The sequence below is a fragment of the Pan paniscus genome, chromosome 19 (genome assembly GCF_029289425.2).
Source record: "Pan paniscus chromosome 19, NHGRI_mPanPan1-v2.0_pri, whole genome shotgun sequence".
Lineage (NCBI taxonomy): Eukaryota > Metazoa > Chordata > Mammalia > Primates > Hominidae > Pan > Pan paniscus.
Window position 1 is genome coordinate 80,219,715 of NC_073268.2, and position 23,924 is coordinate 80,243,638.

The window sequence follows — 23,924 nt, forward strand, 5'->3', positions numbered from 1 at the left end:
AACACAACAGTCGCCACCTACAGGACTGACCAGCCAAACCTTGCTCAGAGGCCAAGTCTACTCAGTTACTGTCTGGCCAGTCCTACCCCTCAACCCCCACTGTGGGGGCTAAAGCTACTCCAGCTTGGATGCTGATCCCACACGTTGACCTCGATTAACCCTAGTTCTGGGAATGCTTCTAAGATTTCTAATTTCACGTACTTACCCTTAGGTCAAAAAAGGTTGATGTAATTGCAAATGTACACTTACCCTAAATCCTGGTCCTTAGGCAAATCCCGAGTCTGGAAGGTAGCAGTGCAGGGATCCACCCTCTCATCTTATGGCTGCCTGAGACATGGCTTCTATCTCTATGTCCCTATTAAATGTTTCTGAGAAAACTGGATTTGTCACCCTCTTTTTTCAGCCTCTCAGCTCCCTCAGCCTTCAAGGGTAGGTTTTCCAGGGCTGCCATGTTCTAATCAGCCCTGACCCTCGGCCCACAGCAACTGGCCTGGAGATAGGTGGGCTCATGATTTGATTTTTGGCCTTGGCACAGGGTCTGGTCAGTCTCTTGCTAAAGTGAAAGATGTTAAATGTTTTCAATAGTGAAGGAAACACTGGTCTGTGGAGAGAGGAATAAGGTCATCAGGGGACTTCCCCAAGGCACAGGACACTCCAGCACGGGTGCCTGGCCCACCATGGAAAGGCAGACAGGGGAGGTGACTGTCACGAGGATCTGGGAGTGACGCGTGGAAGTGACTACTGGAACAGATACTGAGGTAGTATGAATAAGGACACTCACTGACAGAATACAGATGTGTGCACACTGATCCGGCTATATTTTATAAAATGGATCAGACATCTGGAAAAGAACATTTTTGCAGTCCAGTATGGACTTGGCACGCAACGCTGCAGACCCTGCCTCTGTGCCCCATCTTTGACAACTGTCCCCAGGCCCCAGAAGTACATCCAGGTCGTGCCTGCCCTCCTCCCAGGCCTGGACCATTTCAAGACTCAGTCCCAGCCCTGGTGAGAATCCAAGAGCTGTCTCTGCTGCCACATGAAGTGAGACAAGGCAGCCAACTGAGGCAGGAGAGTAGGGTCGGGAGGCAGGGAACCTAAGGCTGTTTCACGCCGACTTCCTAGAACTAAATCGAAAGGAAAACCCTAACTTTCCACGCCTAAGTAACAAAAGGACCAGAGGCTACTCCCTTTGATCTTTTCTGTCCACAACCAATCAGACTGATTGCAGACTGAGTCTTCATTTGCATAGAAGTATAACTTTGTAACTTCATCCTAGGCTCTGATTGGTTGCTTTTGGCAACCAATCAGATGTTTCGCACAGGGGTGTGACCTTTGTAACTTCACTTAAGCCTCTGGTTGGCTGCTGTCTGCAACCAACTGATTGCAGGCTACCACTTCATTTACCTGAGGTGAGCATGAGTGGCCAATGGGAATCTTCTAAGGGGATATTTGGACCCAAGAAGATTCTGTATCTGGGCCCTTGAGCTGCTGCCTGGGTCCGCTCCCACACTGTGGAGCCTACTTTTGTTTTCAATAAATCCCTTTCGTTCTTTTGTTGCTTCATTCTTTCTGTGCTTTTCTGGGCATTTTGTCCAATTATTTGTTCAAAACGCCAAGAACCTGGGCAACTTGCAGTCACAACCCTCTACCGGTGGCACAACACCACCTCACCGCCCTTCATTCACCCTTGGAGTTGGCTGTGTCCAAGACTGCATCTCAGAGGAGGTGTGTGTCCAGAGGCCTCAGGGTCGCTCCTGGTGCCCTGCGAGGCGTGAGGCGAGTAGGATGGGATGGTGGCAGGTGGAGCTTGCGGAGGGCAGGAGCTAGCCTGGATGCAGCCCCCGCTAAGCTGTCCTGGGGCAGGTGGGCCCTTGGGGTCCTCCCTTGTAAGCTGCCCCCGGCCTGGCACTGCAAGAGCAAGTGGAGCCTCACCTGATTTCTCCATAGAGAGGGTGCAGGGGAAGGAGCAGGTGTGTTGGGAGGATTGCAAAGTCCAAGCAGACGTCAGCTGAGCTCATTCCACACGCCGCTGACCCACTCTTTGGGGGCACTCCCAGCCCTTGTTGGCCTCAATGGCATTTCTCCCCTCCTGGGTTTCCTGGTCTGGTATCCTACCTACTGTACACATGCCCCAAACTCTGCTTTGAAGCCCAATTCTCACCACGTGGCATGACTGTCCCAGCTGGCCACCTTCCTGGAATTCAGCCCAAATCAGTACTTTTGGGAACTTCCTGCAAGGTTTCAAAGAAGCTTTTCTGACACACAGCCACCATGGAGGGTGTTCCAGTCCCCGGACCCTGCTGTGGACATGAGGACACCCATCCCCCACCGGCCGAGCCAGCTGCAAAGGCCTCATAATCCAGCCCCGGCCACCCAGAAGGACAGTGAGCACAGCCTGTCTGAGAATGAATGGTATTTGAATCTTTAAGAAAATGAGACTGACTCCAAAATCTAAAACTACCTTTATTGTGGTTGGCTCGACATAAGATGCCGCCATCAGCAGAATTATAAAACTGTACAGGAGGCACAAAAATAGGCTGTTTAACTTAGATAATGACCCTCATGTCTTCAAGCTTTAAAAATGCACATAAAAGTTGTACAATCTGGCAGTTTATAAAATATAAAGCTAAAAAGAGGATTTTGGGTTCCACAAAGAAGACTGTATCACACAATTAACACGTACTAATTAAACAATTAACCATCCACACAGAAGACATAATGGCACAGAATTCTTAAAAATCACCTAAAAATTAACATTTTACCCCGACCAAATTAATCACCCTTTAATAATAAGACTACTGTAAAGCATCCATCCCATGGAAGGATACAGTATCACTTTTCCAGTTTTAAAATGGTCAAGGGTGTTGTCCAAAACAAATCTGATGTGCTTTAAGCAAGTACAATTGTAACTGGATACATTTCAGAGTAAAAATTAAATAAATATAAATAGGTTAAATAAATAGGTCATTGCAAAAAGAACACTACACAAGGTTTACATCTGAGAATGCAGAGTAGGTGACTGGTAATGCTTTCTAGGTAAGTGGGGACTCCCCATCACAGCTTTAGGGACACTGAAAAGGAATACTGTATCCACCAAACACACACACAGTACACAGGGGAGGTGGGGGGGCTTTGGCCAAAGTGTTGGTTAAGGCTGCTCCAGTGGGAGGCTCACTGCAGTCACGTTCTTTGTGGGTTTCCAACGTCTACAGAAAGAATTTAAGCGCCGGTACAAAAAATCAGAACCAGAGTTACTCACGGGAAATCACTGTTTCATAAAGAAGGAGGGGAGTAGACCATCAGGTTCAAAAGATGATGTCCAACCTGGGAGGGCGGAATTTCGGCTCACCTGGAGAGGATGCCTGATGACTTCCTGCCAGGAGAAGCCAAAGCCAGGACATAGTCAACCAAAATAACTCCAGGTTGGTGAGGGAAGGGACAAGGAAAAGAAACACTGGGAAATTCAAAGAAAGGCAATCTCAGACACTAAAAGAGCAGAGAGAGAAAGCGACATGGGGAACTTAAAGAGGCTCCTTCCAGGGCGCTGGGCTTCTCTTCCAGCACAGAAGGCTGCAAAAGTGGAACTGGCCCCCAGTTCCCAGAGGATCACAAGGCCAAGGATCCAATGGGCACACCATGAGGACCCAAGGAAAGGACAGAGAAAGGAACGGCTCTGGGAAAGCCAAACCTGGCCAAAGTCCAACTTCCTAAAAAGAAAGCAGCCAAGAGGAGAAAGCCGTACAATCCAAAGGTCCCCCCATCTGCATGAACGGTTTGATCAGCAACCAATTAATCTCTCACTGCAGCAAGAAAAGAATTGCCAAAGATAACTGAATCGCATGCACACAAAACCTTACCAAAGGCTCGGGGTCAACTCTGATAAGGCCCTTTCTTCTAGAGTTGGTGGGAAGAAACTCTGCTGGATCTACTCACCTGCAGATCTTCCAGAACATCTATCTGTAACTGATCAGAGTGATGTCTCCCTGGAAGGGCCTCTGACCACCACTGCACTGAGAACACGGCGGGAGTGAGAACACCTGCGCACCCAGGATTTCACACTTAGCCGCTAGATTGCTTCACAGCTAATCAGGGAAATGCCAATGTTCCCCAGGTGAAAATGTTTTGGTGCCTAATGACTTGTGGAGCACTTCAAAAACTGAGATTAGGCCGGGTGCGGTGGCTCAAGCCTGTAATCCCAGCACTTTGGGAGGCTGAGGCAGGCGGATCACGAGGTTAGGAGATCGAGACCATCCTGCCTAACATGGGGAAACCCCGTCTCTACTAAAAAAAATATAAAAAATTAGCCGAGCGTGGTGGCACACACCTGTAATCCCAGCTACTCGGGAGGCTGAGGCAGAAGAATCGCTTGAACCCAGGAGGCGGAGGTTGCAGTGAGCTGAGATCGTGCCACTGCACTCCAGCCTGGGTGACAGAGCGAGACTCTGTCTCAAAAAAACAAAAAACAAACGAAAAAACACTGAAATTAAAAAGACTCAAGAAGCAACAAGAGAAATTCTGGCACACGTGCCCAAGAGAGGTTTAGTAAGACAAGATTTAAATAAGTCATAGTGTCCTTTGGATTCCTAACAGATGTGACCAAGCTCCATCTTGAAGATAGCGTACAGTACTTCTAAAAAGTTTAACAGCCTTCCAGGATTGGAGAAGTCCCATAACCTGAACTACAGACCAAACAGCTAAGCCGCAACACGATATGTGATGGTGCAGAGCTGTTCTGGCCTGAAAAGAACTTTCCACTTGCTGAGCACAGTGGGAAACCAGAATTCTCGAGACTAGAACTGGATACACCAGATGATGCCCAAGGTGTTTTCATGACAAGTACCCACACGAGATCTCTTCAAACAAACCCCCCAGAGGATGGACGGGAACCAGGGCTCCTAAAGGCAACTAAGAGGAAAGACCAGAGGTGACCGGACCAGATCCCTGTGATTCTGGGACAGAAGAGATGTAAACCGCAAACACGCGCCCTTCCCCACACACTTTGGTTTCTTTGTGGCAGCAACACTTTTTTATTGTTCTCTCTCACAAGTTTTAGGAAACTCTCACAAGTTTTAGGAAAGCGGAAGTTTTGCCTGTCTTGTTCATCGCTGTATCTCCAGCACCCTATATCCTGCCTAGCTCAATACACTAAGTGCTCAAATAAAATACATTGAATAAATGATTTTGAGAAATCTGGGTGGTTAGAAACTAGTATGATAAGCAGAAAAGGCATCAGAAACAGTTGTCTCTAGGCAAGTGGGGCTAAAACAGGGAGATGACACAAAATTGGGTCACTAGAAGTCACCTGGGTACTCCCAAAGAGAAAACCTGTGCTGAGAACGAGCTGGGCGGGGGGCACTCCCTGTGGCAGTCCTGTTAAATCACTCGTGGCACCTTCTCCACCTTCTGATCCTCTCTTGGGTTACTGCCAAAGCCCACAGGTAAAGCACCTTGCAGCCGTATGGGGAGCTCTGTCTCAGGCCACCTGGCATGCAGCATGGGAGCAGCAGGAAACGCAGTCTGGCCACGTTTCTGAACAACGCACAGCCTTGCTTAGAAGACGCCAAGGACACCGACCAAGGGCCAAGGTTCCAAGGCCTAAGTGAGGTAATCGATGAGATTTAAGGATGTAGGATCACGTTAATAGTAGGGAAAAAAGTCACTTTAGCTATGATGAAAGGAAGGGAACTGAATTCTACAAAGGCAGAATGAGAGCTTTTGATGAGTAACCATGATACAAATACACAAACAGAAAACATCTTACAACATGAAGAAACAGTGATTTCTCTGTGAGTAAAATTCAACAATCCCATTCTTAATATTGAATGGAATCTCTGAGTTCACCAGGCCTGAGCTGCAATGATCCCCCAACTGGCTGGAGAAAGTACATGGACAACATCTCCTTACACGGTAGGCTGATTGCATTTTAACCTCTAAGGCTCTCGGGAGAGAAAAGACAAAGTTTTGACTGAAACTAAAGCTAAAAATTATGTTAAGTTTAGAAAAAAAAAAATGGTACAAACAATTTAGAGACTATTTCTTTGATACTGTTCAATACATTTACATAGTGTTGCTATAATGTTTTACTCTTCAGCATTAGAGAATGTTCTATACATGAACTCTCTTGAGGGGATGGTGATTTTTGGTACCACAAAAAATAGAAGATGTATTCTATCTTGCATTTATTCTTCACAAGAAAGCTTCAAGTTTAGCTTACTTATGCTGACATAGCATTCTACAGTATAATCAAAATATAGTTATTAAAATTTGCCAAGAAAAACAAAAAAGCTGGCCCATGAAGCACACGGTGACCCTGGCCTTGGCCGCCCACCCTGGCCCTGACTCACCACGAGCCTCTTGTTCCACCGGCCTTGGGGACGAAGGAGTTTGACTGCCTACTCGCTGGCCCAGGGCTTTCTCCTGGTGACCAGGAGGGTCCCATTCGGCGGCCTCCCTCTGGTCCTGAAGGCTAGCCCCTGTCTGGGTCTTCGCTGCTCTCCTTGAAGGCCAGGGAACTCTTTACCTCTTGCCCCAGGCGCTCCTGAGCACCACCCCAGATGGCCCGGGACACACCCACCAAAGGCCACTGTTCTGGCCACTGGCACTGGGCCACAGCTGCCTCCAGAACAGAGCAGCCTCTTCATTTCTGAGACCTGCAGACACAACCACACCTGCCAGCATGCATAGCTGACCGGTCCCTAATGCCACGCCTCATGCTCATGGCTCCTGCTGCCTCTGCAGAAACACTAGTTAACAGTGACCTGGGCTACTCTGGGCACATCTGTGATCAATGAGAAATCTCATACTGCAGGACGACACCCTCTGAACTCCGTCCTCCCCCTCCTCAGCATCCCCCACCTCTCAAGTCCGGTCTCCAGTGAAGGCTGTACTTGGTGCATCTCAGCCTAGCTGTCCCAGCACACAAGCAAAATGTAGGATTCCCTCCTCTCCCTTCCTGAAAGGCCTGTAGACTGACATTAAGCAGGAATTTAAAAAGTCTGAAGCAAGTTTATCCAGTAGATGGCTGGGGGTGCTACTCGCGCTGTCTCTGAGGCCCTCCTTTGCAGACATCATGACCGTAAGGCTTTTGGGGCCAGCATCTTCCCAGTTCCCTGTAGGTCACGAGGGGCCACTTCTCCCACTTCCTGGGGTCAGCACTGTCCTCTGTGGGCTGCAGAGCAGGCAGCTCAAGGCACTTGGTTTGGGAAGCCTGGTGTCCCTGCAAAGCCGGGAGGCATCAAGCTCTAATTGTGGTGACCAGGCCCTCAGTCACAGCTGGGGCCACCAGAACAGAGGGGCCGCCCTCGCTCAGAGGGCGTCTGGAGTCACTGGGGGCTGGGGCTCTGGGGGCTCGTGGAAGTAGTAGGGCTGGAAGAGTCTCTCGTGGCTGCACAGCTCCATGGCCCGGTAGGTGTGTGCGAGGAGGTGGGGGAAGCGAGATGTGAAGTAGCACACGAAGTCGTCGGGGAGGGACCCCAGCGTCTCCCGCACCTCTGCAGGCAGCTCCCGGTAGTGGTGCTTCTGCAAAGAGTTAGAAAGCTCGGGAGATTAGAAAGGGGTTAGAAAGCTCGGGAAATGTTGGCAAAACACCCTTTCATCATGCAAGGAAGAGACAGAATGTGAGTGTTGGTTTTTGGTAAAGAAAAAGAAAAAAGGCTTACGTATCCAAGAATCCAGCCCCGTCATCTCGCCTGCTCCCCTCACTCAGGAGGAGGCCTTGAAGTGAGCAAGGCCCAGCCAGTCCAGGGGGTGCTCAGGCCTTCTGTGACAGTCAGGACCTGGAGACACTCCTGGCCACCTCAGGAGGAGTAAAGTCGCCTGAGATTGGAGTGTCCATCCCAGCGGGGTCCCCGTATTTGAGGTATGTTTATACATGTTTACACACAGTGGCTGCATCAGACAGGGAGAGAGCCCCACAAAAGTCAGCGACCAGAGACCACGAGGGACATGGGCCGCAGAGCACTGCTTCCCGGAGCTTCACCTGCACCTACGTCCCTGAAGGGAAAATCAGCATAAGAGAGGCAACAGCCTGCAGTTTGTCAAGTCCAGCTGAAGCCGCCTAGCTCCTGAGAGATGAGAATGCCAGTACAGATAAAAGATTTATAAAGAATGGATGAAAGGAGGAAGGTGTCCATGTCATGGCCACTGGGTCTCCTCCCCAGTATTTACAAACTGCTTACCTTATTTCTCATGGCTCGGAGGAGATCTCTGACAGAACCACCTTTATAGGTCCTGAATTTACGCAGGTCTAGAAAAACATTGAGGGAAGCAATGGGTAATCAAATTTAAAACTAATACATTTTAAAAGAAAACAATGCATGGGGTCCTGGGGATTAGGGAGTTAGACTGAAAGGTGAGGTCACTCCACACCCAGGCATGGGAGCAGATCCTCCCATCCAACCCAAGGGTGATGTCCCCCTGAACCCCACCTGGTGATCACACCCAGGTCAGAATTGACCACCTAGAGCACGACACCATCACTCACCTGTCACTCTAGGGAACAAAAATGATACACACATCAGTGTAACCAAACCACAGAGGACACACCCAAGAAAGTCTCAAACCTGACAGGTGGGATGTGGGGCCTGAACAGCCTGGAGCGGCCATTTCCACGTTTACTTTTTGGAAAGGCGGCAGCGACTTTTGCAACCTGCCCTCTCACACGCTGCAGCATGATCACCTGTCTGGAGGGGGACAGTGATGTTCTCCCGCCAGTCCATCTTCACCACGGCTCTCCCGCCTCTCTCCAACTGCTTCACGATCGGGCCATCCAGGGATTCCTTTTCTATTCTGTCGCTCACGTCCTGTGAGAGAAACAAGGGCAGCAGATGATGGTCAGTGCTGGAGATGCTGAGAGCTGTGCGACTGGGACTCAGTAACAGATCATCACTGACACATAAGCCTGCCCCAGAGCTGGGCAGCAGGCACCCTGCCCCCTGCCTCCCTCATCCATGACTTTCCCTGTGAGCTGCTCTGTTCCTCACGAAGCACAGGCCCACAGAGAGCTTCTCTCATGTCAGAGAGGTGTCACAGAGTACACCTGCATATAGACCACGAACGCATACCCTGAATTTCACATGTGCACACACACGCCATGTGTACGGAGCCGCAAGTGCAATCTATATCCAATGAACCAAAACCAGAAAGAAAAGGAAAGCTCAGATTTGATGTGCATCCCGTGCTTTGTCTACTCACTGAAACAGGGTATGCTCAAGCCCATAACTGGTGGAGGGTTGCCACTCTTCCCTCCACCAGTAGAAAAGACCTGTGAAGCTGGGCCTTCTTCTCCAAGAGGAAACTTGGTGGCAAGAGTATGGGCTCCAGGGGCTCCTGTTGGGATTCAAACCTTGCTCTGCATTTGACTTTGGTAATAAGGAGAGGGTCAGGAAGCACCCAAGTATGGCCTCTTGAAGTCCCACCAGTAAGACAGGTCGACAGCTGAGGACACAGGAAGTGGTGAGCCCTGTCTACATCAATGTTAAGTAGCCTTAGGAGACCCTTTTCTCAGAGCAGCCTTTTCTATGATGAAGATGAAGCCAGACTGGCTGAACTCCTAATTTACACTTGTCAGAGAGAAGCTGTGGAGAGGTTAGATTGTCAACTTGGGTACACTGGGAACACACGTGTCTGAGCTGCAAAGCTGTTACGGCTAAATGACCTGAGTGGAAGCCAGGTGTGTTCGAGAGACATATGACCTGGAGATACTAAGCATTTAAATCCTGTCCCTTGGTGGGTGAAGGTCCCTTTGTGTGGGTTTTATTCCTGTTCTATATTTTGCGATCAAAATGACCTGGTTAGTTTTCACAAGTCCCTGGAAGACATATGGACTTGAGAATTTTCACATTATGTCCATGGACACAGTGACCAATCCATATGCTACAACATGGAAGACAGCATTAAACTCTTCCCAACCCGATCCATCTGAATGGTTACTAAGCCCCCACCTTGGGCCAGGCAGTGTCTTCCCTAGGAGGCAGGGACACAGTAGTGAATGCAGCAGTCAAGCACTCCTGTCCTCGAGGAGCTTACATTCTGGGGGCTTCCCTCTGGCCAAGGCCCCAGTCAGACCCCAGGAGAGCATGATGGTCACTTCTCAGTACGGTGCCCACCAAGCTGCACTCTGCCTGGACCCAAGGGGAAAAGCACTGCCCCACAAGCCTGCTTTCAGAGCCACGTGCTGGGCAGGAGGCGTTCGGGTGAGTTATGTTCAATTGATACATGGAAGACTTTGAAAAACACATTACCTCTTCAAAAGTCACCTGACATTGTCACAAAGCTTTAAAACAGTCAAATCACCAAAGGAGTTCTAACTTTGCAGAACCTATTTTAAGCAAAAGGAGATCTGGGCCAAGACTGTGTAAAAGATGATAGAAACAAATACAATATAAGAAAGCACTGAAATTTATGACACTTGGGCTGGGCCTGGTGGCTCATGCCTGTAACCCCAGCACTTTGGGAGGCTGAGGCGGGCAGATCACCTGAGGTCCGGAGTTCAAGACCAGCCTGGCCAACATGGTGAAACCCCATCTCTACTAAAAATACAAAAAAACTTAGGCAGGCGTGGTGGTGCATATCTGTAATCCCAGCTACTCAGGAAGCTGAGGCAGGAGAATCACTTGAACCCGGGAGGCAGAGGTTGCAGTGAGCCAAGATTGCACCACTGTACTCCAGCCTGGGTAACGGAGTGAAACGCTGTCTCAAAAAAATAAATAAATAAATAAATAAGCTTATGACACTTGAATGAAATTATATGATGCCTGAGATTTACTTCGAAATAACCTGGGGTGGGGAGAGGGTGAAGGTTAATATTTATTGAACCTGAGAGATGAATAAAGGAGTGCTCATTATAGCATTTAAACATTTATGTATTATATATTTGGAAATTCCATAATATAAAGCTTAACCATTATGGCACATCCATACGATAGAATACTATGGTCATTGGAATTTTAGAACTTTAACATGAAAGAAACTTAGAATATCATGTACAGTTAAAAAAAGGGATTCTGAAACTGTATATACGGTTAGATCCCAATTATACTTTTATATATGAAGAAAACATTAAAACATCAGCCATGATTATCTTCCAGTTTTAGGGTAATGGGCAATTTATTTTATTCTTTGTCCTTTTCTGTATTTTCAAAATCTGAAAAACATTAAATGAAGACTCTGGATAAAGAGAACAGACGTCTCTACCTGGAAGAACTGGAGCTGCTTCTCTAGGCTCCAGAAGAACGGGTGTTTGAGCACGTGCTTCGCTGAGGGGCGTTTCTGAGGATCCATCGCAATCATCTTCTCTATCAATTCACGTGCAATGACGTCTTCTATAAAGGAGGAAAATAAGCAACTCATGACTACCAGTCCAAAGCCACAGTGAAATACCAAAAACTTTAAAAAGCTGCACACCCTCTCATTTATGATTCTATCTACAGGAATTTATTCCAATAAAATAATTAGGAACAGACACAAAACCTCAGCCAATGAGGTGAGTCCTCACTGCATGGTTTGTGAAGGAAGTGACTGTAAATATCCAGTATCAGAGGCCCAAGTGGATACACTACGGTGCCTCCCTACGCTGGGCCATGAGCTGTTAAAGTGCGGCTGTGACTAAATATGGATTGACGTGGAGAGAGATTCAAGGTGACGCTGAAAAACGTGCATGCTGCAAAACAGTATGCAGGATTTAACTGTATTTTTATAAAATATGCAAACACGTCTAGATAAATGACTGGAATAACGTATATGCAAAGGTATCAATAGCCATCATTCATCCCTGTATAATGGGAATATATGGGCCTTTATGCTAATCTGTGTTTTCTATAATAAGAAAAATTAAGCATAAACAAAACAATAATTTAGTTGTAATTTTTTCAAAAGGCAGCACTGGAGTGTCATGGGCCAATTACCACCCAGGAAAACCTGAAGTCTGGAAGAAAGACTTGTTGCACCCATACCAGGAGACCAGGAGGGTGAGGATAAAGCTTGTCTGTCCCCAGCCCAGCACGGACTGCACCTACTGACCACTCGCCATCCCAAGAGAGAAGACAATTTGTCTTCCCAAATGCCAGTGCAGGAAGGGACCTCTGATTATTCAACCCTCATGTCACCAGGTAGAAAAAGAAGGTCTCCAAAGGGGGCTTTGCCTAGGTCACCCAAGTAGTTGGTGACCTGGAGGAACCTTGGAGCGTCTCAGCTTTAGAAGGTGGCGCCCCAGAGATAACCCTACCAACCCTCTACCAGATTTGGCACAAGTCTGGAGGTCCTGAGGCCTGCGGGGTGAGCAGCTGGGGCACCAGGGCCTCTGTGAGTGCAAAGGTGGCACCAGCCCAGCTCTGCAGGGCCACCTGAGGCAGCTGAGGAGCTGCTCCCAACCCCAACCCCTGGACCGCTCACCGTGCTTCTCTGGGTGCAAGCAGTCAAGGCTGCAGGCACCCAGGAGGATGTTGGCCTGCCGCTGCAGGGACTTGCCAAAAGGGTGGCTGCCCTCAGAGATTACGTAGTAAAAGACGCAGCCTGCAGAAAAGATGTCCACCGTGTAGGTCTGAAAAGAGACATGAGGCGTGAGAGGTCTGGGAGCAGAGTTTTCATCCTCACTCACAGTCAGGGAGGGAGGAGCATTGCTGCTGCTTCTGCTACCTAGAAGGTGTCCTGGGAGAATCAGCTGACATACGTGAGCTGCACAGAGCAGCGAGGGCTAACCTGCAGCACTGCATGGGTGTCAGAGGTCCCAGTGGAGAACCTGGGCTTGGAGCCACCTGGAAGCCCCTGGTTCCCTCTCATGTGAGATGAGGACACTGACAGCATGGGGCTGTTGTCAAAAGAGATGCATTAATATGCAAAAATGGTTGCTTACGACAGTGCTTGGCCCATCAAAAGCCCCCCTGGCTGTTATATATTCCTTACCCCCAACACGAAAGTGCTCACAGACAGGGTCTCTGTGTCGTTGCTTCCCTGCTGTACCCCCAGGGCCCAGAATGGTGCCTGCACACAGTAGGTATCAAAATTGCTAATAAGTGAATAAAACAGCTTACGATTCAAAAACAGCCCTAGAAAGAAACTATCTGACAAGTTACCAAGGAGGTCATGTTTGATGTTAATCCGAGAAAGCCTCTCACTTATCCCATGAAACCATTCTGTGTCTACAGAATAGCTTCCTTTGAGGGAAATGTACGTTTGTGTTTTTTAGCTCATGCTACCTGGGGTGTAATACCAGGGTGGTTCCTGAGCACAGCTTGGGTCCCTGTTAGTAGGCCCTGCCTCTGAGATTCTCCACCAGGTGAAGTGAGGGTCTAGTGTGAGGAAGCAGGGGCTCATCACCTCCCATGCTGGAGGAGACACACCTTGAACAACACAGCACTCTCATTCAGCCTCACAACAACCTTGTGAGGCAAGCAGAGCAAATGCTTTCATCCCCAGATGAGAACGTGGACAGAAAGGTTGCATGACAAGCTCAGGGTCACTGCTGGATGTGATAAACCAGGATGAGACTCAGGTCTTCCAATCTCCAAACCTACCATGCTTTATTCTACCTCACTGGATTTTCCCTTAGGAAGGTGCTGGATTCGGGACAGGAGGAACATGGCCACCACAGCTGGAGCTCGCCCCTGACTCCCAGAGCTCTCTGGGTCTTTCACGCCCCCCACACTCTCTGCAGCCTGCTGTCCCCAGCATAGACAACACTAAGGTGAAGAGGCATCTTTCCTACCTGCCTGGCCCCAATTATGTTCTTTCCCAAACTTATTATTGCCACTTGTCCTTGTAATTTGGATATTCCATAAGCTGTTAAACATGAGTGCCACGAAGTCTGAGGTAAGCTGAATCTTTAGAAAGACTTGATAAAGGAAAGGGAGTGGTTACAAGAGCTGCTGCGGCATTTGGTGTGGTGGATTCAACTGTAAGGGACTGGGTCATGAAGCGTTAAAAACCAGGCTTCTGCTCTCAAATCGCTTAGGAAGTGTTTGAAGTGTCCAAGCCTCCATGCAGAAGTCACAGAAGTGGTACAGAAGTGTGCTTAATGCAAGGGGGAAAATGAGGACTCCAGTCAGTCAGACCCAAATCTGAAAAGACCTTAGCCTACAGCACAAGATTTCTATGACTTAAGGGCTAATATTACTTGCTTTAAGTTAAAATTAAGTGTTATGGCGTGCGTGCGTGTTTTTATGATTCTTCGCTGTAACTGACTTCTTTGATGATCTGACCAGCTGCTGGTCCCCAGTGAGCTGGATAAGAGGCGGCCATATCTAATCCACTCAAGATGACTGACCCACCCAGGTCTCCATCGGGGAGTGTCCAAGGTGAGCCTCGGTGACTTGTGCTAGATTAAGGTGCTCAAGTGTGAGTGCGCTCCCAGCAAATGGATGCAGAAGCCAGCTTGAAGGGGTTTCCAGGTTGGCCAAATTTGGAACAATTTGTGTATCAAAAGAAGTAAATAACAAAAAAAGGACTAAAATGGATTATAACATTAGTTTCAAAATCCTTGAGCCCATAGCGATTAAGAAAAAAAAAAAAAGAGAGAGAGAAGAAAGTGAAAAGAAAGCTCTGCTTTACAGAAAAATGTCAGCTAATAATGTAGAAGAATTTCTACTCAACTGAGTACTTCAGGCAAGGGTGATCAACACATGCTAAACCACTGGGTGAGTGACTGTCAGTAAACAGGATATTCACATTGTGCTGAAGTATCACCCCAAATACTAACAAGAGAGGAGGAAATGAACCCTTATGGTAGAGAGATCAGCTGTAGCATCACTAAGAGGAGGTGATAATAATCTTACAGATACAATCTGCCATCACATGCTTTCTGATGTAGAGACCTGCCAAAAACATTCGTGCCAAAAACATTTAACTTGAACCTAATCAAGCCTCTCCACCTAACTTCTGGTTTCCAGGAAATACGAGGAATACAGAGAAATGTTCAACGCTGTCATGAGGAAAAAAGCAAACAAACCAGAATGGGGCATCCTATAACCCACTGCCTGGACTCTTCAAAATGGAACTTCAACATGGAACAAAATATAGGTGGAAAGATTTGTAAATTCCAAGAGACAGAATCAAATGTAACGCAAGACACCTGATTCCATCCTGGTATATAAAACCCAGTAGGTAGCAAAACCCAGTAGGTAGCAAAATACCAACTCTATAAAAGACATCTGGGGACTAATTGGGGAAATTTGAATATGGATTGAATATGAGATGATGGATAGAAACAGCATTAACTGCTGAGGTGGGATAATGGTATTGTGGTTGGAAACACAATGTATTCCTTAGGAGACACGTGCTGAGGTCTTCAGGGATGAAGGGCCAGGATGCCTGCTACTTATATTCAAATGGTTCAGTAATAGGTAAAGATAAAGCAAATGTGGCAAAAGTATTAACAAATGTTGAATCTAGGTGGAGATACACAGGTATTCATGTTAACGTTCTTTCAGCCAGATGCTGTGGCTCATGTCTGCAATCCCAGCACTTTGGGAGGCTAAGCCTGAGCCCAGGAGTTCAAGACCAGCCTGGGCAAAATAGCGAGATCCCACTTCTAAAAAATTTTTTTCTTTTAATTTTCTCTATGTCTAAAAATTATCAAAATAAGTTGAGAAAACAAAAACAAAATTTTAAAAATAATGAAAACTTGAAGTTTGCTCACGCTAAGCAAGCCCTGACTTCCCAGTTTACCAAAATTAAAAAGGGGTTAAAAAGTGATTGATTTAGCTGGGTGTGGTGGCAGGTACCTGTAATCCTAGCTACTCAGGAGGCTGAAGCAGGAGAATCGCTTGAACCTGGGAGGTGGAGATTGCAGTGAGCTGAGATCATGCCACTACACTCCAGCCTGGGTGACAGTAAGACTCTGTCACACAAAAAAAACAAAAAACCAACCAACCAAACAAACAAAAAAAAAACAAGTGATTGGAAGAATAGGGAAAAAAAATAGATAATTGCCCACATTTGCCCCTTTAATCAGCTGAACATGAGATGACACAGAATGTTCACGCAGAAGCTCTTGGTGAAAGGAATGCCATTCTCCAGCTACACGGGCACCAGCCCCCAAACCTGGAATTTAAAGGTTCTACTCCTGAAGATACAATGGGCTGGTTCTGTAGTTTTCAAAGGGCCATAGCCTATTACTCACAGGGTTCTCCTTACAGTCTTCGCTCAGCATCTCTGGAGCGATCCAGCCTTCTGTGCCAGGCACCCCAGATCGGCGGCTGAAACTGTGTCTGCCCACTGCCAGCTTCTTGCAGAGGCCAAAGTCGGAGATCATGGCCTTGATCTTGCCGTGTGCATTGGGCATGGATATGAGAATGTTGTGTGGCTTTAGGTCTCTGTGAACTAACAGAGAACTCCAGATTAGTCCAATGCTTACCAGGAGCAACCCCAGGCCTCCTCCTCCAATGGGGAATGTGTCCTCGTCAGACTCCCAATATGCCTGCCGCCACCTCCAAATGTTCTGATTTTCAACTATGTCGGATTCCTCCTCAAATTCTTACACCACTCATCCTTGCTACTGGTGATATAGCCAAGAGCTTGAACAGAAGCAAGGCCCACCCGAGCTACTGGTTAGCCCCACCTGGGCCACTGATTATCCCCACCCGGGCCGCTGGCCTGGTAAAGTGCAGCCTCTCACCGATGTTGAGGGAGTGGAGGTGGGCCAGGCCCGAGGTGGTCTGCTGCAGCAAGGTGATGGGCTCCAGGCCGAGATGCGCAAAGTCCTTCTGCTCCACATACTGCAAAAGACATGACAGCAAGGTCACGGCACACAGTCCTCAGGACTTGGCCCCTCGGCTCATTTTCTTTGATACCATTTTAAGAAAGAAATGGGAAGTTTTACTGACAACATTCTGTCTAAATCCATGTTTTCCAGCAAGGAGCAAACCTCCAAATCTACTAATTTACAATGAGAAAGATAAGAAGGCAAGAAACTCAAGTTCATTGCCTCATATAAGTAAACCTACAAAGGAATCCAAATGATACTGATATGGTTTCAAAGTGAGCCTGGAAAATGAGCAAAAGGAGCTTGCTGGATGATCTTAAAGCCTGGAGTTACCAACTGGCATCCTCCAAGCCCACACCAGCCATGACTGAAGAGGGAAAGAAAAACTGTCCAGGTTTCCTGGAGGCAAAGAGGGAGAGACATGCCAACTGCAAGCAGACTGCCCAGGCATGCTGGGGGGACCACCCTGTTACAACCAGAGGGATAAAAATACTCCACATTTTGACTGTGTTTGTGGTTAAATGGGTATAGACATTTGTCAAAATTCATCAAGCTATTACATTTAAAATTAGTACAATTCACTGTAACTGTTTTTTTTTAATTTGACGGGGTCTCACTCTGTTGTCCAGGCTGGAGTGCAGTGGCACAATCACTGCTTACTGCAGCCTTGATCTCCCAGGCTCAAGCAATCTTCCCACCTCAGTCTCCCAAGTAGCTGGGGCTACAGGAGCACATCGCTAGGCCTGGCTAATTTTTGGTTTCTTTGTAGAGATGGGGTTTCACCATGTTGTCCAGGCTGGTCTCAAACTCCTGAGCTCACGTGATCTGCTCACCTTGGCCTCCCAAAGTGCTATGACTTTAATAAAGTTAGCAAAATAAAAAAAATAAATCCACCTCTTGCAGGGTGGCTGCACACAGCTCGATGGCAATGTACTGGAATTGCCGGTCCTTCTCCGTGCAGAAGTAGCGGATCACGTTCGGGTGCTCATCCGATTCTCGCAACAGCTGGACCTCACGGTCTGCGAAGCTAAAACACTCGGGGAGGATCCTCTTCACGGCCACGTCGCGGTTGTCAAACATGCCCCTGCGGGATGAGGAGCGGGAGTTGTGTCTGGGAAGCATGAGTCAGGCTGTGTAAATGAGGTGAGAAACTGGGTCCACAGCATTCACCTACTGCCTCCCAGCCTAGAGAGCCCCGACTGACTGCCTGGTGGCCCCGGAATCATCGCTTGTCTCAGTGTGCAAGCTCCCTGGAGGCCGGACTCCACGCGTCTAGGTCACTGCTTTGACCCTGCTGTGCTCTGAGCCTGGCACCAGGCTCACAACCTGACAGGCACTTAGACACCAGGTGGTGAGGGCTGGGGGCTGGCTAATCCACTCACCGGTACACAATTGTGCCCTCAGCTCCATGGCCCAGGACATCCTTGGGACAGAAGGAAATTTTCCCAACTATCACCACGCTGGTTTCCTCATCTGGGACAAAATAGGAAAGAGAGATTGTTTCAAACAGATATCACCTAAAGAACCTTGAGGTTAACATAGTGACAAGCTTCCTGACCTCAGATTAAAAGATGGGATTTAAGAGGCACTGCACCCCAGACTGCTGCTCAGCAAGAGCCTGCCGGGCCCACTCCCCATGTACACCCAGGACTGCCTCTTCCCCCTGCCCCTGCATTCTGTCTCCGCCTTTACCTTATTGTGCGATTGCATATCTTAAAACCTTCTGGAAGGCAGGGATTCTCCATAGCGTTTCACACACTTATACATATTCATTGTGATATAGTTAGAATGGTTTAATAGTTAACAACCACCACAAAGTCCACTGTAAAGATCCGCACTGAAACATTCAGGTGGCGGCAATGGACATGTAAAACGAGGAGACTGCCTGGGACAGAGGGCTCTGAGTTCCCTGCACCAGCTCTGTGCCAATTCCCTCAGAATTGGGGCTCTGACAACTGGCTTGAGCCAACTTCCACAGAGGAAAGCAGACCAACTGTGACACTTCCACACTTGGCCACCGGCTGGCCCTGGGAACTCTCTTCAGCTCAATGGGCAGCTCACCTCTGGTCAGCCGCGACGCCCAGCCCTTGTGGAGAAAGACAGGAGGATGGCCAGGGTGGTCCCCAGAAGGCCCTCTGAAGGGGAGATGCCGAGGGATGGGGCAGAAGCCTTCCCACAGAGACCCCCAGAGTGGAAGTTAGAGGAGAACACAGTGAACCCCTGAGAATGGTAGTTTACAATCTTATGGAGACTCCTTGGACTTCTCAGGAGGTGCTCGAATAAAACATAAAATAGCACCAAGATGGCAACTGGCTTTACCTCCATCGTCTTGTTCCAGGGAGGGGCTGCTGCCAGCCTTGGAGGCAGAGCTGCCAGAGCAGAGCGAGTGGTTGGAGGCCCTGGGGGATGTGCTGGGGCTGCTGGTGCCCGAGCTCTCTGAGTATGGGCCAGACGTGTCCAGGAGCTCGCTGTCCTGAGCCGTGTCTCCAGGTGGGTGGAAGGGCAGCTGCTGCTGCTGCTGCTGCAGGAGCTGGATCTTCTCCAGTTCCTTCTGGAACTGCTGGTGCTGCAGCTGCTGCTGCTGATGCATGCTCTGGGAAGAGAAACCCACATCCAGACAAGGGCAGCTGTTCCCACAGGGAAACAAGCAGCTGGGAAGGGACAGGTCCCAGTGGCGGAGGGAGCATGTGTACTTTATGTGACCCCACAGGGCACAAAGAGACCAGTAAGAAGGCACCTGGAAGCAGAATTGCTTTGATGACTGGACGTCTTTCCGCCGACTAGTTAGATCCTTGCTCGTACAACCCACTCCCCAACCCTAGGAGGGGCTGGATGGCCACCAGGGGAGGGACTGTGCCCTAGGTTGAGGGCTGTGCCAGTTTCATTCAGTTCTAAAATTCTGTGATTTTCATGAAAGTCTGAGAGTTGTTGCAAAGGTGAAACCAAACAGGAAGCACAGGTAGCATGGCTGAGCCAGTGGTGGGTGAGAGCAAGCCCCAGGTTTGCCACCCACCATGTCTGTGTGTTGGCTAGAGGCTAGCGCACAGACACTCAGTAATCCAGAGGGGCAGGTGAGGAAGCTCTAGTATTCTAGGTATGCAGAGTACATCTGCATACACATAGCCAGGAGGTGGCAGTGGGGCTGACACATGGTGAGCCTGGCTGAGGTCCTGCTTCCGCCTTTCATCCCACTGCCTTCCCCGAGGCCACATGCCTCTCAAATACTCTGTCATTATCTGAAGTAGCAGCGATCTGTGATCATCCCTATCCATGTGCAGGAGGTGGACTGAAGGGACTTCTGTGAGCCACCAACCCACCAGGGAGTCGTCTCTTCTTCCCTCCACCATGGGGTGGAGTCCTAGAAATGCCGTCTACTAGCTGGGTACCCGTGGGGAAAGTTACCTAGCTTCTCAGGGTCTACTTCCTTCTTTTGTGGACAAGGGATCAATAATAATGACCTCATAGGACTGAGTGAGGTGAAAAGTGAAACTATCAGGTGCAGACATGCCAGTGGGGAGTGCCATAAAGAGTCTGTCATTCCCATTCCTGGGCGGGTCATTAGCTTCCTGAGCTCTCAGGTAACAGCATCTCGATGCTCTGAGCAACCTGCTGAAGGACCATGCCCCTCAAATATTTCATCCCACCCACAGCCTGTTCTGCTACAGAATTTGCTCATTTCCAACTAGGAAGTAAAGGGATGGCCACACTGCCTTTTTCACACAAGCTGATCTCACAGGCAGCTTCTTTTTTCTTTTTTTGGTTCTTCTCCCCAGCAGAAGTTCTAATGGCAGTTTTTAATGGAGGAAAGGTCTTCATCTATTATCCTTATTCTTTAAAAATACAGGTAACTATTCAAAATCATCTTTGAGCAAGGCTTATAAATCAGCTCTTAGCTGAAAAACACTAAGATTTAGGAACAAAATTGTCCTTTTCTGGGAGGCTAGTGTCTCTTTAATTATGTTTTTGAAGATAAACAAACACTGACTTTTTTTTTTTTTCTTTTTTTTTGAGATGGAGTCTTGCTCTGTCGCCCAGGCTGGAGTGCAGTGGTGCAATCTCAGCTCACTATAAGCTCCGCCTCACGGGTTCACGCCATTCTCCTGCCTCAGCCTCCAGAGTGGCTGGGACTACAGGCCCCTGCCACCATGCCCGGCTAATTTTCTGTATTTTTAGTAGAGACAGGGTTTCACTGTGTTAGCCAGGATGGTCTCGATCTCCTGACCTTGTGATCCACCCGCCTCGGCCTCCCAAAGTGCTGGGATTACAGGCGTGAGCCACTGCGCCCGCCCGGCCAACAAACACTGACTTTTAAATGGGGAAAGAAATGTGCTGGTTGTTTTTGTCTGGATCTCACTGACATGAGGCGACAGGCAGAGAAGCCCCAGAAATAGGTGGATGGCAAAGGGGAATTGTTGAGCTTTACCAGGGGATAGGTGATGATGAAGGCCACCCAGCCAATCAGCAGGAAGGTGCTCAGGATGATGGTAGCCATGTCCTTAAGCATGGAGTCCACGGGGGCCTCGGGCCGGGCAGGGGCATGGGCGGGCTTCTCCTCCACATCCCGAGACACGGTGGTAGGTGCGTTTTCTGAAGTCTGGTCAACCAGGTTGATAACCTTGCATGGGAGAGAGTTGCGACATCACTGCAAAATTTCTAGCCAGATACAGATGAGGCCAGCTATCAAGAGAAGCAATCACTGTTTACAAGGATATGACTGTACTGCAGGGTGTTGTATTTGTTTTAAGCTCACCAAAGATCATGTAGCCAGATAATTGTTGCCTCTTTTAAAGCAATTGCTTTGAGAGGCCATGCATCTTTGCAGTGAGGTTATCATTATTCAAAAATAGTTTTTGGAGCAATACTTTTGGCAGGTGTCTTCAGACCCTACATATTTTTTTCAAAAATCCTCAAAAAGGCAAACACTTCCTCCTTTGATGGCAGGTTCAGTATCCAGGAAAACACTGAAGTCATCTGTAACAAAGTCTGGTGAAAAATTGGTATTTGATTTAATAATACCATTTCACATTAAAAGGAAATCCGCACGTATACAGAGGCGCATGGCTAGAAAGCAATAAAGCAGTTTTCTCATGTTGCCTGTAAACTGTCAGTGCAATCCCAAAATTATAATTTATTCCAGTAGTCCACTATTTCTTCAAAGTTTTTAAGAAGCATCAGAAGCGTTTGTTAAAGAAAATTTAGAAGCCCAAAATTAAATCAGATAAAAATGGAGCTTCCCTAGAGTTCCTCAGAATCTCTAAGACTTCACGGAACAGGCATTTAGAAAAATGCATTGACTCACTTTCAAATATCTAGTATTCTAGGTATGCCGTTATCATTTGCCCAACAAAACTAACACAGCCTCCCTGGCACATGCTGAATTTCCCACATGCTAAACCTCCCACACGCTCACGCCATTTCACCCCTCCCCCCAGATGGCTGCCTAGAATGCTCTTCTCTCCCCTCCAGGTGTACCCCTCTTATTCATGCCTCTCCCACAGTGCCTCCCACATTTTTGGGGGTTTGTAGCCTGCAGAGTATATAGGAAGCATCTGGGCATGTGGCCAGGGACATCTGTATGTCTCATCACCATACAGATGCACCTGAGAGTATTTTAAAACATACTTTTTCAAAGACCGTTATCCAAGACCAGATGGTTAAATACAAAGATTTGACACGTGGCTACCTCTGGGTGTTAAATTAAGGGCACTGTCTTATTTTCTTCTGTATGTGTTTATTTTCTAAGTGTTCAATAATGAATATGCAGGACTTTAATAAGATTACAGGACAATGCTGTTTAAGATTGCTGTTTTAGGAATCAATGTATTTCTCCAACCTGGCTACTTCCGTAGATGATGGTAAACAGATACTGTGCCCTGGAATCTTGAAAGTCTACAATTTCCTTTGTCTCTGGATAAAATCTAAATCTCTCAACTGAGTTTGTTGTGCTTTTGGTCTCGGCATCAGTCAGCCATTCTCTTCTTCTTCTGACCCTACTCATGTAGCCCAGGTGCATCTCTGTCCCTGGGCCCTCCATGGCAGGGCTGCTGAAGCTGCCAGGCCTGAATAGGTCACTAAGCCTCAGACGTCCCCTCTTCCCCTTCCCTGGCCATGTTGGGTTCCCTCCTGCAGAGCCACCCTTCCACCTCCTCCACCGGCTCTGTGCCCCAGAAGGCTGACCTGTATGGGCCAAAGCAATGGCTTCCCCAACCCCCTGGGGTTTTTGATTGGGTAAAGCTAACAGGGGGCACCAGCAGATGAGAGAGAGAGGTAAGAGAAAGAGGTTGACTTCTGTGGGGCTGCTGAATTCCTCAACTGATGCTTTCAGCTCCCGGTCTGGAGTCCTTTCTACTCCCTCTCCTCTGGCTTTAGGCCAAGGTGTGCTAAGAGAGCCCCTGGAACTCTGTGCAAATAGTCCCAGGCCACTCTCTGTCTGCTTCATAAAACTTCAGATCTCATCACTTCTTCAACAATTTTTTTTTTTTTTTTTTTTTAGCAATAGGGTCTTGCTATGTTGCCCAGGCTGGTCTCAAACTCCTGGGCTCAAGCGATCCTCCTGCCTTGGTCTCCCAAAGCACTGGGATTACAGGTGTGAGACACCCAACCCAGCCTTCAACAACTCTTAAACTCCTCCACAGGGCTTGTTTCAGGCCCTGTAACATGGTTCCTTTTTACCCATGTGAGCCCATTTCCTACTACCCCCTACTTAGTAGCCTCGGGTCTGGCCAGGCCTTTCTCCCCACAGCCTGTGAGCTGGGCACACCAGCATTCTTCCCACTCCAGGCTTTTGCCCTTGCTGTTCCATTCCCTCCTGTGCCCTCTTGCTCCCTCCACCTGGCCAAATCCTACCCATTCATCCAGGTCCAGGCCTAGCTTGGTCCTGCTGCCTTTCCTGCACCTTCTTTCACAAGTTGCTTCCTATTCCTCTCCACTAGCCCTTAACTATTTATGTTTTTTGCTTTGGATTCTGGTGCATTCCTCTTCCCTCCCAGACTAGGCTGCAAGCTCAGAAAGCAGAGTAAAAGTCTAATGCCTCACCCTCCCAACACCTAACACCAACAACCCCCGACTGGTCGCTTCCTCACTCACTTCCTCAAAGCTCTTTTTCTCTGAATCAGCAGGAATCACATTTTCCCGATGTTTGGGTAGATTGTTGGGAAATCTCTCCAGCATCTTGGTAGACGCAGACAGTGGGGTTTCATGGTGTCCTATGACAGGAAACAAAACC

At 48.2% G+C, this 23,924-nt stretch overlaps 1 protein-coding gene across 1 annotated transcript in view; it reads right to left on the reverse strand.

The window, feature by feature from the left end:
* Positions 1 to 2,446: 2,446 nt before the first annotated feature.
* Positions 2,447 to 23,924, reverse strand: part of ERN1 (endoplasmic reticulum to nucleus signaling 1) — a 91,757-nt gene continuing 70,279 nt past the window's right edge. Inside the window, exons 11-22 of the mRNA XM_003811362.6 lie at positions 23,786 to 23,904; positions 21,123 to 21,314; positions 19,019 to 19,292; positions 18,082 to 18,172; positions 17,594 to 17,783; positions 16,613 to 16,712; positions 16,118 to 16,317; positions 12,394 to 12,541; positions 11,197 to 11,324; positions 8,681 to 8,804; positions 8,181 to 8,248; positions 2,447 to 7,521 (exon numbers count right to left, since the gene is read on the reverse strand). Of these exons, the coding sequence (XP_003811410.1) occupies positions 7,309 to 7,521; positions 8,181 to 8,248; positions 8,681 to 8,804; positions 11,197 to 11,324; positions 12,394 to 12,541; positions 16,118 to 16,317; positions 16,613 to 16,712; positions 17,594 to 17,783; positions 18,082 to 18,172; positions 19,019 to 19,292; positions 21,123 to 21,314; positions 23,786 to 23,904 (1,847 nt within the window). The 3' untranslated portion in view covers positions 2,447 to 7,308. The remainder of the gene's footprint in view (positions 7,522 to 8,180; positions 8,249 to 8,680; positions 8,805 to 11,196; positions 11,325 to 12,393; positions 12,542 to 16,117; positions 16,318 to 16,612; positions 16,713 to 17,593; positions 17,784 to 18,081; positions 18,173 to 19,018; positions 19,293 to 21,122; positions 21,315 to 23,785; positions 23,905 to 23,924) is intronic.